We start from the raw sequence: 13,759 nt of genomic DNA, 5'->3' as shown, positions 1-13,759 counted from the left end.
TTTCTTGATGGATTCAGGCTCTGTGCAAAGGTTCAAAGTCACATTTTACTGTTCTGACAAGTTTTAACCAGTCCAGTGGCAAGGTTTGAAGTATTCCATAAAGAAGACAGAATTTATAATGGCAGTAAAATTATTCATATTATAATTCGTTTAATTTTATCTGATGCCATCACAAGTTGGCATCCACATCCAATTCCATATCTTCCACTACAATCAATAAAATTAAAATGCCTTTTTGGGATCTTTATCCTGTTTTATACTTTATCCTTTAATACTTTGTATTTCATTAGTAGGTTTTTTCATTTTAACATCTTAGTTTTTTTTTTCTTTTTAATCCTACTTGTTATCATTTTATCCTGAATTGAATTGAAACCCACTGATTATATATATATATATATATATATATATATATATATATATATATATATATATATATATATATATATATATATATATAGATAGATAGATAGATAGATATATAGATATAATATTTCCACCTTGCTGCCTCGGTTACATCTAGAAACTTTCCTATTTCTACCTTCCCGGCCTTGGTTAGGTAAAGCCTCAGAGATGTCATCTCCGACGCGATGCTTAGGGTATATTATCTTTACGGACAGATTTCCAGCAGATACTTTACTTTTGGTCACTAGATGACCAGTCACCTTCCTCAGGTTGTACATTTTCCCTCAGAAATTGCAAATAGCTTGTGTGTTTTATCTGTAATTCACTCAGAGGGCTTCCTTGTCGGCTCTGTGTCAAATGTATTTTCAAACTTTGAAAATACGTCAATTCACAACTCTGCCATCTAGTGGTAACAGGTTTAAGCTCTTTATGGAAGAGTGGCCTGGTGCTTGTTGGTGCTTATAGGGTTAACTACAAACCCTGTAACAGTATCATAAACAGGCACCAGATGTCTTTGTACAAGATGCTGCACAATGATACCTAAAAATAAAAGGTTCCACCTGGAACAGATAACATCTGCACCAGTTCATTATTCATGAAGAAGCACAGACACACATCAGGCGTTGCTTTGAAACTAACCTTGCCCATGAATTATTTTTCTTTCACCAAAATAGATTTTCTTCTCTTGGAAACCGTGAGTAGGAGCTGTTTGACAAACGGGTTTAATTTCAGACTTTATCTGAAATGGTTTCTCATGAGTAGAAAACTTGGTTTCTTAAAGAAGTAGCCAATGCAGGGTCATTGAGACTCAGTAATAGGAAAATAGAAGCCCAAAGATTTTGTTCATTTGATGGATTCTGCAAGAATTTGCTACAATTCTTGATTTCACAGATTGAATAAGATGTTGCTGCACATCAGTTGCTGTGGAGGACAGTGAACTCATCGTCATGGTGGAGATGATGTGAGCTTTGTGACATGGTGCATCATCCTGCTGGAAGTTTCCATCAGAAGATGCTACACTGTGCTCAGAAAGGGCAGAAGACCACAGCGGGTTCCCTCCTATCAGTAAGAACAGGAAACTGAGGCTACAATTCACACAGACTCACCAGAACTGGACAATAGAAGATGGAGAAACGTTGCTGGTCTGATGAGTCTCCAGTTCAGCTCCACATTCACATGGTAGGATCAGAACTTGATGTAAATGACATGAAAGAACGAATCCATTCAGCCACCCAGCACTGACTCAGGCTGTAGTGGTGGTGGTACCAATGGGACCAAAGTGGGTCAATAAAATCCCCTATTTTCTGATCCTACCATGTGAATATGGAGCTGAACTGGAGACTCATCAGACCAGCAACGTTTCTCCATCTGAATTGTAAATTGTAGCCTCAGTTTCCTGTTCATACTGACAGGAGGGAACCCGGTGTGGTCTTCTGCTGCTGGAGACCATCTGCTTCCAGGCTGGACGTGTTCCATTGTCCATAGATGATGTTCTGCATATCTTGGTTGAAACCAGTGCTGTTTTGACTTCCTGTTGTCTTTCTATCCAACCAGTCTGTCCATTCTCCTCTGATCTCATCCAGACATCTGCTAGCTTGATGTTTTCTCCTCTTCAGATAGTTCTCTGTAAACCCTGGAGATTGTTGTGTTGGAAACTCTGAGTACATCAGCAGTTTCTGGAACACTCCGACCAGTCCATCTGACACTAACAAGGAACTGTACTTCACAAATGACCCCTGCCCTTCCACATTGGCATGAAAATCATGCTGTCAGAGAATTACAGTATTTAATCATTATCGTTTGAGTGATAAAGACTCATTAGTTTGAAGATGTTTGCACAATGAAAGGATGTGATTTAAATCAGAGGGCTCTTTTATATGAGTGTACTGAGCCGGAAGACGCATAGAAAGACCCGCTTTGAGTTGATCTTTGCCCCTAATTTGCCTCCTTCTGACACTGAGGGTCTCCTAATAAAGTTTGATTGACAGGAAAAGTTCTTTGGCTAAATCTCCAATCAGTCAAGTCCACTCAATCACAGACAGAAGAAAGTAATGCTGGGGTAGATTGACATGTGATGGAGCAGCGGCGCAGGGGGATTAGCTTTCTCTTTTTTAAAGAAAGGAAAACAGAAGGGGAGTAAAGTCAGCTGCATATGAAATAAACTCCTGACTGAAAGAAGTCAGTCTGAGCGTGCACGCACGGCCATCCAGTTCAGAATTTACTGCTTCTTTAGATAATCTTTAATCCTGCTGTCAGAGTTGAGCGTGAACCCCCCCACATGTAGTTTTGTTTAACCTTTACAGAGTCAGATGTAAAGTCAAATATTTAGCAGTGCTAAAAGTCAAGACTTGTTTCATTTTAGGGCTCTGGCACATCATCTGTCTCGCACCATGGTATAAATCTGCTCTTCACGGAGGTCTGCTGAACTACTGGAAAGTCAAACTAATGAGGCTTGCATACATGGATGTCCCATTCAAACCATTAAAACTAAAGAAAAAACTGAATTTAAAGCAGAAAAAGCATCTCCAAATCTGAGACCATGGTCCTCATCCGGAATAGGGTGGATTGCCCTCTCTGGGTCGAGAGTCAGGTCCTGCCTCAAGTGAAGGAGTTTAAATATCTCGGGGTCTTGTTCACGAGTGAGGGAAGGATGGAGCGCGAGATCGACAGATGGATCGGTGCGACGTCTGCAGTAATGCGGACTCTGCGCCGGTCTGTCGTGGTGAAGAAGGAGCTGAGCCAGAAGGCGAAGCTCTCGGGCCCTCCCTTAGAGATAGAGTGAGGAGCCCAGTCATCAGAGAGGGGCTCAGCGTAGAGCATAGACTGTATACAAAAAAGATGGGCGGAGCCTCCGTGACGTCACCCGTAGGTTTCTGAAGAGCTGAATTGAAGCTCGGTGGGCGGTTCCTACCATCACCATCTTGGCAGGGGCATGCGTGTCATCTTGCCTGGAAAATACAAATATGGGCAAAGAGGTGAAGCTGAGAGGGGGGCTGTGAGCATCATGGTGGATGATTGACATCCAGCGAACTCCAAGCTTTCTGCCGCTAAGAGCTAACCGAGCTAACCCGGAGCTAACAGGAGCTAACCAGTTAACGGAGGTAAGCGGGCTAAAGCTAAGTCACGTTGTTAACCGGCTAAAAACCGCGGTTGTTCTACGTTCTTCTGACTTGAAGTGGGACATTGGTACCTGTCAATCAAAAGGACTTGCTCCTAAATATGCCGAATTTAGAGATTAAATTACTTTTAAACGGGCGAGTTAGAAAAAAAGTTCACTCCCCCACAGTTGTCATGAAGGTAAACCTGACCTATTAACCGAAAATGGATGAATGAACCAGGCTGTAAACATCTTTATTTATGCCGTGAAGTTGGTCTTTTTACCATGGGAGTCTATGGGGATTTGCCCTGTTTTGCAGCCCCTAGTGGATGAGGAGAGAACTGCAGTTTTGTGCACTTTTTATGCATAGGCTTCACTTTTTACCACCGAAGGATCCATCCATCTTTCTTAAACGGTCTATGGCGTTGAGCCACTGCTCCTCCACATCGAGAGGAACCAGTTGAGGTGGCTTGGGCATCTGGTCAGAATGCCTCCTGGACGCCTCCCTGGTGAGATGTTCCGGCCACAACAAACATAACTCGGTAGAAGGACACACTGGAGGGATTATATCTCACAGCTGGCCTGGGAACGCCTGAGGACCCCCCGCAGAGCTGGTAAATGTGGCTGGGGAGAGGGAAGTCTGGGCTTCCCTGCTTAGGCTGCTGCTCAAGCGACCCAAGCCCAGATAAGCAGCAAAAAATGGATGGACGGATTTCCGATTTCTTCCATCAGAACATGAAAAATTAACAAATATATGCTCAGTCAACATCAGATGAATAGTAACAGATTTTTATTCTGTTGATATCAAAAAAAGGGTAGAGAGCTGTAGGTATCTGACATCCCCACTTAGGCCGGTTTGACGGCTCCATCCAAAGCCTACAAGGCTCCCATGACCTTCTCATTACCATGGAAATGGGTGTATGTTTGTAGAAATGTGAAGTTGGGCGCAGGGTGGAGGTTTTGGTCAGTCATTGTATAAAATACCAAAGAATGGTCTTTAAAACCCGTTTTATGTTGGAAAATGCTGGATCTTCACAGCCTCTCAATTTTCTTTCATCCTGTCAGCCTGTCAAAGTTGGCTCGTTTAGCTGAGAAAATTGTCATTACAGATGTTTTACAGGCTTTCTGGTGGGTTTGAAGAACCTTTAGCAATCTCCTGTAATTCTTCAGCTTCTTTGTTTCCCACTGAATGTGGATAATTTTCTAAATTCAGGCTAAGTGGCAGAAAAAGAAGTGGATTTAAAGTCTTTTGGCGGCCTGTAGTGTTTACAAGCATGCGCGAGTGATGTGTGTATACATTACGAAAAGGGTCTTCATGCAGGCTAGTTTGGTTTCTCTTTTCTCTGATGTGTTTTAGAATATCATCAACATGATCTTAATGGAGAGGTGCAGACGTTATACTGGCTGACGTTTGACGTTTTAGAAACAGCGTCTTCTCTGAACTGCTGAGTCATCAAATAAGCTTATTTACGATGAAGCTGAGCTGCAGTTGGAGTCATCGATGGAGGATCATGCACCTTCGTTGTAATTCATACCTTTTACATTACGCAATCAAAGCTGCACATTGAGCAACACTGATGCTTCTGTATCAAATTATTCAAATTATTATCAAATTATTAAGTCATTTACATCATAAAGTATTAAAGGTCCCATATTATACAAAATTAACTTCCTAAAGGTTTTCTAAATGTCGTGTGTGGGAAGGCTATTATGAGAAGTTTCTGTTGCCTCTCTCACTTCCTCCCCTTTCTCTCCATATGAATATCTGCTCAAGCGGTGAGTTCGAGATCTTTCCCTTTGTGACCTCACAAAGAAACAGCCACTCCCTGGTGATTGGTATTCTCACTGACTTGCCCCCAGCTAACTGAACCTGCCTTCTGAATCAGCATTTCTTAATCCTGGTCCTCAGGGCCCACTGCCCTGCATGTTTTAGTTCCCACAAACTCCAGTACACCTGATGCAGATTAAATTAACTGCTTGCTAAATTCTATCAAAACCTGATAATTGATCAATTGATTTGAGTCAGGTGTGTTAAGTTAGGTTACCTATAACACGTGCAGGGCAGTGGGCCCCAAGGGCCAGGATTAAGAAACACTGTTCTAAATCACTGAGAGGGAAAGCTGGATTTTCTCCCCAACAAGTGTGGAGTGGGCGTGGCGAGACACTAATAAACATTGAAAGGTTCAGACATGGAAACACTTTTGGAATTGTTAAAATTAAGATGCAAGGCTGTATTTGGGGTAAAACACTAAAAATAATGTTGTTGGACCTCTAGTACCCTGATGAAATTATTGAAAAAATTGTGTAATATGGGACGTTTAAAACTAGAATATCTGCTGTAGCTGACCATGAGTTAGTCCTTTTTTATTCAAACAACTTTACATTTAGTCTATTTTTCATAAATACCCAACTTTTACTTAATATGGGGGAAACTTTCAGGCTGAAAAATAATGTGACTATAACTGGAAAAATAATTAATTATAATACATTTTAAAAAGTAGAAAAGTCAGAAAAGTAGTTAAACATTTAAAGTAAAAGTATGCAATGTTGAAATAAAGAAGAAGTCTCTGTATGCTTGGGATCAGGTTAAAATCCAGTATTGAATTCCATTTATCTTTGAGCTCCACCACTGTTTTAAAAATCATATCCTTAATGCAGTGGTTCCCAACCTGGGGTCCCTGAACCTCCTAAAGGCGTACCTGAGGCTTTGACTGTTCAGAGCCAGAGTTGCTTAAATCAGGGCCACGTGAGCCCAGACAAGTTGAGGTTTATTCACTTCATTCACTCAGTTTTTTCTTTTCTTTTTTTTGGGTGTTACATTCACATGGAACCAGCGTTTTGGGATCCTGAAAACACTGAAATCCCACCATTTCATGATTAATAAGACATGTCTGAGAAATGAAATGATAGTGGACTGCAGCTTTTCACCACTTCCTGTTCTTGAGGGTCACCGTCCTGCAGGTTTTACTTGTTTCCCTGCTCCCACACACCTGCTTGAAGTCAAAGGGATTGCTATCATGTTCTGATCCATTTAGTTTGAGTCAGGTGTGTTGAAGCAGGGAAACATCTGAAACCTGCAGGACGGTGGCCCTCAAGGATCATTCCTGGGATGTTTTTAGTTTCATCATCTGAGACACCAATAAATCCCAGAAGTAATGTCATTTCAGCTTTTGTTTCCACTATTCAGCATCACGTTGTGTTGAAAAATTAAGTTGTACTTCAACGTTACAGAGGGACATTGTTGCCATGGTAACAGAAGTTAAACAAACCTCCAGCGTTTCTTTATTTACCGACCTTTTTAATCCACGTTGCTTTGTTTCTCCAGTTATTACTTCAGCCTCCAGCAGCACTCAAGACTTCCCGGCCCGCTGTGTCGGCCCCGAGGGAGCTCAGTGTGAAAGTGATTGGCTTTATTTTAAACCCTGTAGCACACCATAACAGCATGTTGTGCAGAGTCTGTGTCTGGCTTTTAAAGAAGCATGTTCCACCTGAGGCCATCTGAACATTCGCTGTGGCATCAGAATTACAAATCTGCTTTAGTTTAGACAACAGCTTCCGTCTTCATGCCATTACCTGCAAAATGACGTGCTGATGGATTTTTCATGCCTGCTTAGGATGCAGCTTTTACTCCATGTTCTGCTGTTCGTTCTGTATTTCTGTCATCATCACTGTCAAGTTTGGAGTTCCTGCTCTGTCATGTTGATCCAGCATAAAACAAAACATCATCATGGATTCTTAAACGTAATAGTTTTTCATTTAAACAATCAGGGTTTTGAAATATCAGATCTGGTCAGTCAGTCAAGCTGTTAGTAACATGCATGTTAAAAAACTTATGGTATCATAATTTTTACTCATTTACATGCAAAATATTTCTTTCAAATTAAAGCACAACTGAGATTAGTTGAGGCTTTAAATGTTTAAATCTTCATCAATTTTACTTTTTAAAAAAAAACTTTTTAATTAATTTAATCCAAATTTATTTGTATGATGATCCTTCTTGTTACAGAGTTTCGAAAAACAAAATTAATCTCTACTAAGATATAAGATAATTTAGCTCGACTGTAGGATTGTAAGTCATTATTATTTTGAAAAAGGCTGAAAAATTGGAAATATTTCTTCTAAAGTTAAGATGAAGAAAAAACTGAGTTTAAAGACAAAGTTTAGAAGAAATCTGAACAACTGAGTTGTGTTTGGTTCATTCAAGTTGTTTCCTTTAATTACATCACATTAAGGTTGTGTTGAATCCGTGTTGGTTAAATATTCTGTCTAAATGAACTTTCAGATGATTGATTTCGTTAATTGATTGTTTCCGAATCATGCAGTCGATAAAGTTGTGTGAAGTGTTGTCTGCAGCTCATGACAATGACTGATTGCAGCAATAAAGAACCAGGCAACAGGTCACTACATCCTCAACGGGAAAGGAGATGAGCTCAAGTCCAGAAGCTTTATCGACCTGGGGGTGGAGTGGCACTACATCATCGAGGGGGACGTGGAGACGCTGCAGACTGACGGACCCCTGCATGACCCCGTGGTGGTTCTGGTAATGAAATCTTTCTTCCTTATTCAGATTACTTTTAAATGACTTCAACGCGGCACTAGACAAGCCGTCTTTAACGCTGAGCAGTCCATCTTTAATCAGGGATAAATCTAAAAGTGCGTTTTGTTTTCTGAAGAGGACGCTGCTGACACCAACATGCAGCTTTTTTCTTCAATGGGTTGCAGTTAAATCCTGCCGCTCTGCTCCAAAAACGTTACAGTTGTGTTTATTTATCCACCGCAGCTTCAGTCAGCAGTGACGGAAACATTCAGCAGGTTTAGCTGAGCGAAGCCCCAAAACATGTTAAAAAGACACATTCAACTCGCACAACTTCATTTCTTTCAGACTTTTCCCATTTCATTTTGTACAACCAACATGTACACACAATACAATGTAGTTCATGTGTGTGTGTATAAATACGTAGTAAGAGTGGGACTCGATTAAAACAATTAATCTAATTCATGACAGGCTTTGTAAATCGATTAATTGCATCATAAATTTTGCCCCAGAAAGTCACATTTTTTTCATTTAAATGGATTTTAAGGGGCTATTAAATCAAATAATAAGAAAAGATATTAATATTATATACTCAAACCCTATTAATGTCTGTAAAAATTAATTTAACTATGTATTAAAAATAAAACAAAATAAGAAAAGGAAATAGAAAACATCTCTGGCCCAAACTGAGCAGACCGAAAGTTAATGTGTCATTTCAAATACTTTTACTAAAACCTGCAGCTCCAGTTATTCTCTAATTAAGAGTCTACAACATGCTACAGTCAGTTTAACTTTATAAATGTTTTCATCCACATGAACAGACATTAATATCTGAGGGTAAACCAGAACGGATCAACCAGTCTGATCATGCAGCAGGGGGGATCACCTCTTGCTCTGATGCTGGATGCTGGATGCTGCGTGAGGACCGAGCGACATGTGTTCCTCTGGATGGGGAGGCTTTGCAGCTGGTCCTAATGGAGAGGAGAAACCTATATCTCCTTACTCAGCAGGAGTCCTGATACCACCAGGAAAAGACTCACTGAAGGGTCTGAAACATGCTAAATATAGCGCCGATGTTGCTAAGACAAGCTGCGGGGGTACCTTGTGCATGGATGTAATCACTATGCTAAGAAATTATGCATTGACTGACGTTCTGCGATCAAACGCATTAATTTTTCTGTGATTAACATGTTAAAGTCCATCCCCTAATAAGTATATGAAAGATACTTTGGGAGACGATGTGATGTCCATACTAATGGTATTCTCCTCCCTGCTAATAAAGATGCCAAAGCGATGCTGCATTCCGTCGTCCTCCTACCTGCGTGACTGCTTCAACGGATTCCAAAGATAGTTATGTTTGTTGTTTACTGCCATTGAGACATGTTTGGAAATAGCTTTCCGGAAGACTTTAAAGCAGGGGTGTTTAATTCGGTCCTGCAAGGTCCCCAATCTAGCAGCTTTTCCAGGTACTCCTGCTTCGACACACCTGAATCAAATGAAATGGCTCCAACAGCTGACCGAGTTCTGCACAATGACTCATTCATTTTCATGAATACGGCCCTCGTAGGACCGAACTGAGTACCCCTGCTTTAAGGCGAGACCAAAATATGACATATAATTTAGTTCTGATGTAAAACCACAGCTGGGTGCGGATTAATAATCAAACATCGGAACAGCTCAGCTCTTTCACCAGTTAAAGTTTGGAATAACTGCTGAGATGAGAGAAGATGAGATCTCAGAAGCAGCCGTTGTGTGATCTGATGAGCAGATGTTAAAAGTTCTGACTTCCCAGTTTAAAGCAACAAAACAGGAGAGAAATGAATGAAAAGTGGTGTTTTATTTTCCATCACAGGCTTTATGTCACTGCAACATTTCTGAAAGTCCTGAAAACCTCCCCCGCCTTTTGACACTAGAACAATGTAAATCTGGACTCATCAGACCACATGACCCTCTTCCAGCTCCAGAGACAAGTTTTTATCCATTCATCCATCCATCTGTTTTTTGAAGTGCTTGTTCCATTTAAGGGTCGCTGGAAGTTGGAGCCTATCCTAGCAGACATTGGGTGAGAGGCTGGTCACACCCTGGACAGGTCGCCAGTCCATCACAAGACCAGTTTTTATCCTCGCTAGCAAACTGAAGCCTTTTTCCACCATTTAGCCTGAATGATTAGTGGTTTTCTTATGGCTACACAGCAGTTCAGTCCCAATCCCTCAAGTTCCCTTCTCATTGTTCATGTGGAAATGTTCTTACTTAGCCCTGAGTTCTACTGTGGTCTTTTTTTCTTCCAACAGTTATCACTAGTTATCATCATTTAGGATTTTTTCTGACCACCTTCTGACCAGTCTTGGACAGTTTTTAACCCAGTTTGACCAGTTTCAGCATCTCCTTTGGCACTTTCTTTACTTTTTGCCAACAACTTGATCCTTATGGAACAGATTAACATCCGTAGCATGGAAATACATTGGAACATTAGCTGAAACGTCTGTAAAGAGATGTTAGTTGAACATGGAAACTTATATTTCTGCCTTGATTTAACGATCATTATGGGTTGTGCTGTTGGGATTGTGTGGGAAAAGTGTTTTTTCAGGTGAAGGGACTTTTCATAATGTGATGGTTTTGAGAAATCATAAAAGGCAGCACATTATGGAGTATTTTTATGCAACCTGCTGCTTTATGTTCGATGAGACTATAACAGAAAATAATAAAGCATCTGTGTCATGCAGGGCCAGTGTGATTGACTTCTATTCATGAGGTTTCATAGAAATTATTGAAAAGAAAATAATTTTTCTCAATTCCTCACCTTTAAATGCTGAAATTGCCATTAAAATCCTGTTCATAAGATGTTATTAAAAACATCATTTGATAATGTCTCTAGACTCGCTAAAGACTTATTCAGTTCTGTTAAATAATTTTTTCTGCTGTTGATGTTGCAAAACAGAGCAGATCTGAAGCATTTATGAAGACCTAACACCAATAATAAATCCTGAGTTTTAATACAACTCTTTGCCTCTGGCATGTTTTTTTTTTTCTTTTCTTAAAAGTGTTTTTGACAATGACCCTGAAGTGTCACAGCAGTACAAAAACCTCCTCCAATACCCAGTTTTGCATGGACATTGCCAGAAACTTTGAAGTGTTTTATGGGATTTAAAGACTGGTGGACGGTGAAAGCTAAGTTTTCATCTTCATCAGTTCCAGCTGTCGTTACTGTGCGTTAGTGGGTGATGCTAACAGCAGCCTTGTCGTTTTTCCCTTTCGGCTGGTCCCTCTGAAGTTGTCATGGCACAGGGGAATTGGCACATGTTTTACGCCCTTCCTGATGCAAACAATTATCCGGACTTGGAGCCTGTCAGAAAACAATCGTGTCGGGTAGCGTAGAGGAGCAGGATTCAAACTACTGACCGTCAGGTCACAAGGATAGCGGCTATACCAGCGGGGCCACTGCTACCCATGCTAATAAAAGTCCTGCTGCATGACATATAACCCAGCTCTGCAGTCATCAAAAATGTGGACCAGTAAGATCTTCATCTGGTCTGCACTGACAGGGACTCTCCTTTTACTCGTCCATCAACCTGTGTCTGGGACATTCCAGTATACAGTTCCTAAGTTCCTGCCAGTCCGTGGCCATCTGTCTGAGTAGGCTGCTGGCTGAGCTGCGCCTCCACCTGGACATCACCCTTCAGACTCACCGGAGATATACCCAACTGGCTATCAAATCCCTCTGGTCCACTACCAGTCTCCCTCCCAGAGCTTCAGACAGGGCTGCTGACCACAGCACCTAAATCAGCCTAGATAGGTCGGCTAACGCCAACATCAAAAAGATCAACACTGCTCTCACCGTCGGTCTACTTAATATTTGCTCACTCACAACCAGGGAGTGTTCAATCGAAACTTTTGTCACCTTAAGGTCTCCACTACTCCAGGATTTGTTTACATATGTTTACCTCGTTGCAGAGGAGGTCTCATCATAACACACTGCGGCAGATGGAATGTCTTTCCTGTATCTGTTCCTCCCCTCAGTTCTATGGAATGCCTTGCTTTCCATTAGTCACAGCACTACACATTGTGGAGTTGTGTGGCTGGTTCAACTAGCTGTGACACTCTAAAGTTAGCCACAACACGCCATAATGAGCCACAGCACTCCATAATATGCCACAACCCTTCACAATTAGCCATAACACTCCTTAATATGCCACAACTATCCACAATTAGCCATAACACTCCATAGTAAACCACAATACACCACAATTAGCCACAACCATCCACTATTAACCACAACACTCCATAATAAGCCATAACCTTCACCATTGGCCAAAACACTCCACAATTAGCCACAAAACTCCACAGTTAGCCACAACCCTTCACAGTTAGCTACAACAATTCACATTTAGCCACAATACTCTACAATTAGCCACAACCATCCACTATTAACCACAACACTCCATAATAAGCCATAACCTTCACCATTGGCCAAAACACTCCACAATTAGCCACAAAACTCCACAGTTAGCCACAAACCTCCACAGTTAGCTATAACAATTCACATTTAGCCACAATACTCTACAATTAGCCACAAACCTCCACAATTAGCTATAACACTCTACAATTAGCCATAGCAATCCACAATTAGCCACAACCCTCCACAATTAGCCATAATACTCCACAGTTAGCCACAAACATCCACAATTAGCCACAGTACTTCACAATTAGCCGCAACTGTCCAATGTTAGCTCCAACAATTCACAGTTAGCCACAACCCTCCACAATTAGCCATTATACTGCACAATTTGCCGTAACCATCCATAATTAGCCATAAAACTCCACAGTTAGCCATAACACTCCATACTTAACCATAACACTCCACAGTTAGCCATAACACTCTGCAATTAGCCACAATACTCCACAATTAGACATAACAACCCTACACAACTAGCCACAACCATACGTAGTTAGCTACAATTCACTATTAGCCATAGCACAACACAGTTAGCTGCAATACTCAACAATTAGTCACAACAAAAAAATTTGCAATAGAAGTGAAGCTGCTTGGTTTATTTCTTCCCAGAGTTTACACTGCATCTAATGGTTTAACAACAAGCTTTCATAAAAAGCTTGTGAAGCTAATAAAACACTAACTGTAAACAATGTTTAATTGTCTTGACAGGAAGTGTTTTAACTGTTATTTAACTTTTGTTAACTGCGATGTGTAAATACATTTTTATTGCCTGTTAGCGGTCGTGTCTGCACCGTGTACCAACCGGGCGATGAGCCGAGTGGGAGTAGTTTCAGTCCAGCCACGGTATCAGTCAAATGACCTGCTTAGGTCCAACGGCTTGTTTGGCAAAAACACCTCTTTTAACCATATGGGTGGAATAAACCAATCAGATTTGGTTTGCATACAAACTTGATAAATATTGTACTGTTTATGTGTAGCCTTTATGTTCCTAAAATTCCTAAAACAACTCCTGTTCCAAATTTATTCTTATTTGTTCAGAAGCCTCCACTGTTGCACTTTGCAGACTACAAACTGCAAGAAATGTGTGCAAAATGATGGTTTTATTATTGACTTTTTTTGTATTTGATTTTTTTGTTCAAGTTCACCCTGAAAGTTTCATGCCTTGTTTGTTTTGACAAAGCCTCTTTGCTCTGTCAAGAGGATTTTGTGTTCATATTGCAGTAAATTATCTATTGTTGTGACTTTTGTATTGTAGTGACACTTCAGGGCCACC

The 13,759-nt window shown here is 40.8% G+C and overlaps 1 protein-coding gene across 1 annotated transcript in view; it reads left to right on the top strand.

Annotated features, from left to right (window-relative positions):
- Positions 1 to 13,759, top strand: part of adamts3 (ADAM metallopeptidase with thrombospondin type 1 motif, 3) — a gene marked incomplete at its 5' end in the record, with an annotated part of 230,994 nt that overhangs the window by 196,760 nt on the left and 20,475 nt on the right. The window contains one exon of the mRNA XM_079251468.1: positions 7,876 to 8,039. Coding sequence (XP_079107594.1) covers positions 7,876 to 8,039 — 164 coding nt within the window. The remainder of the gene's footprint in view (positions 1 to 7,875; positions 8,040 to 13,759) is intronic.

The sequence above is a fragment of the Telmatherina bonti genome (genome assembly GCF_933228915.1).
Source record: "Telmatherina bonti genome assembly, chromosome: 13".
Lineage (NCBI taxonomy): Eukaryota > Metazoa > Chordata > Actinopteri > Atheriniformes > Telmatherinidae > Telmatherina > Telmatherina bonti.
Note: the sequence above shows the minus strand (reverse complement) of the source record. Positions and strands in the feature narration are given on the sequence as shown.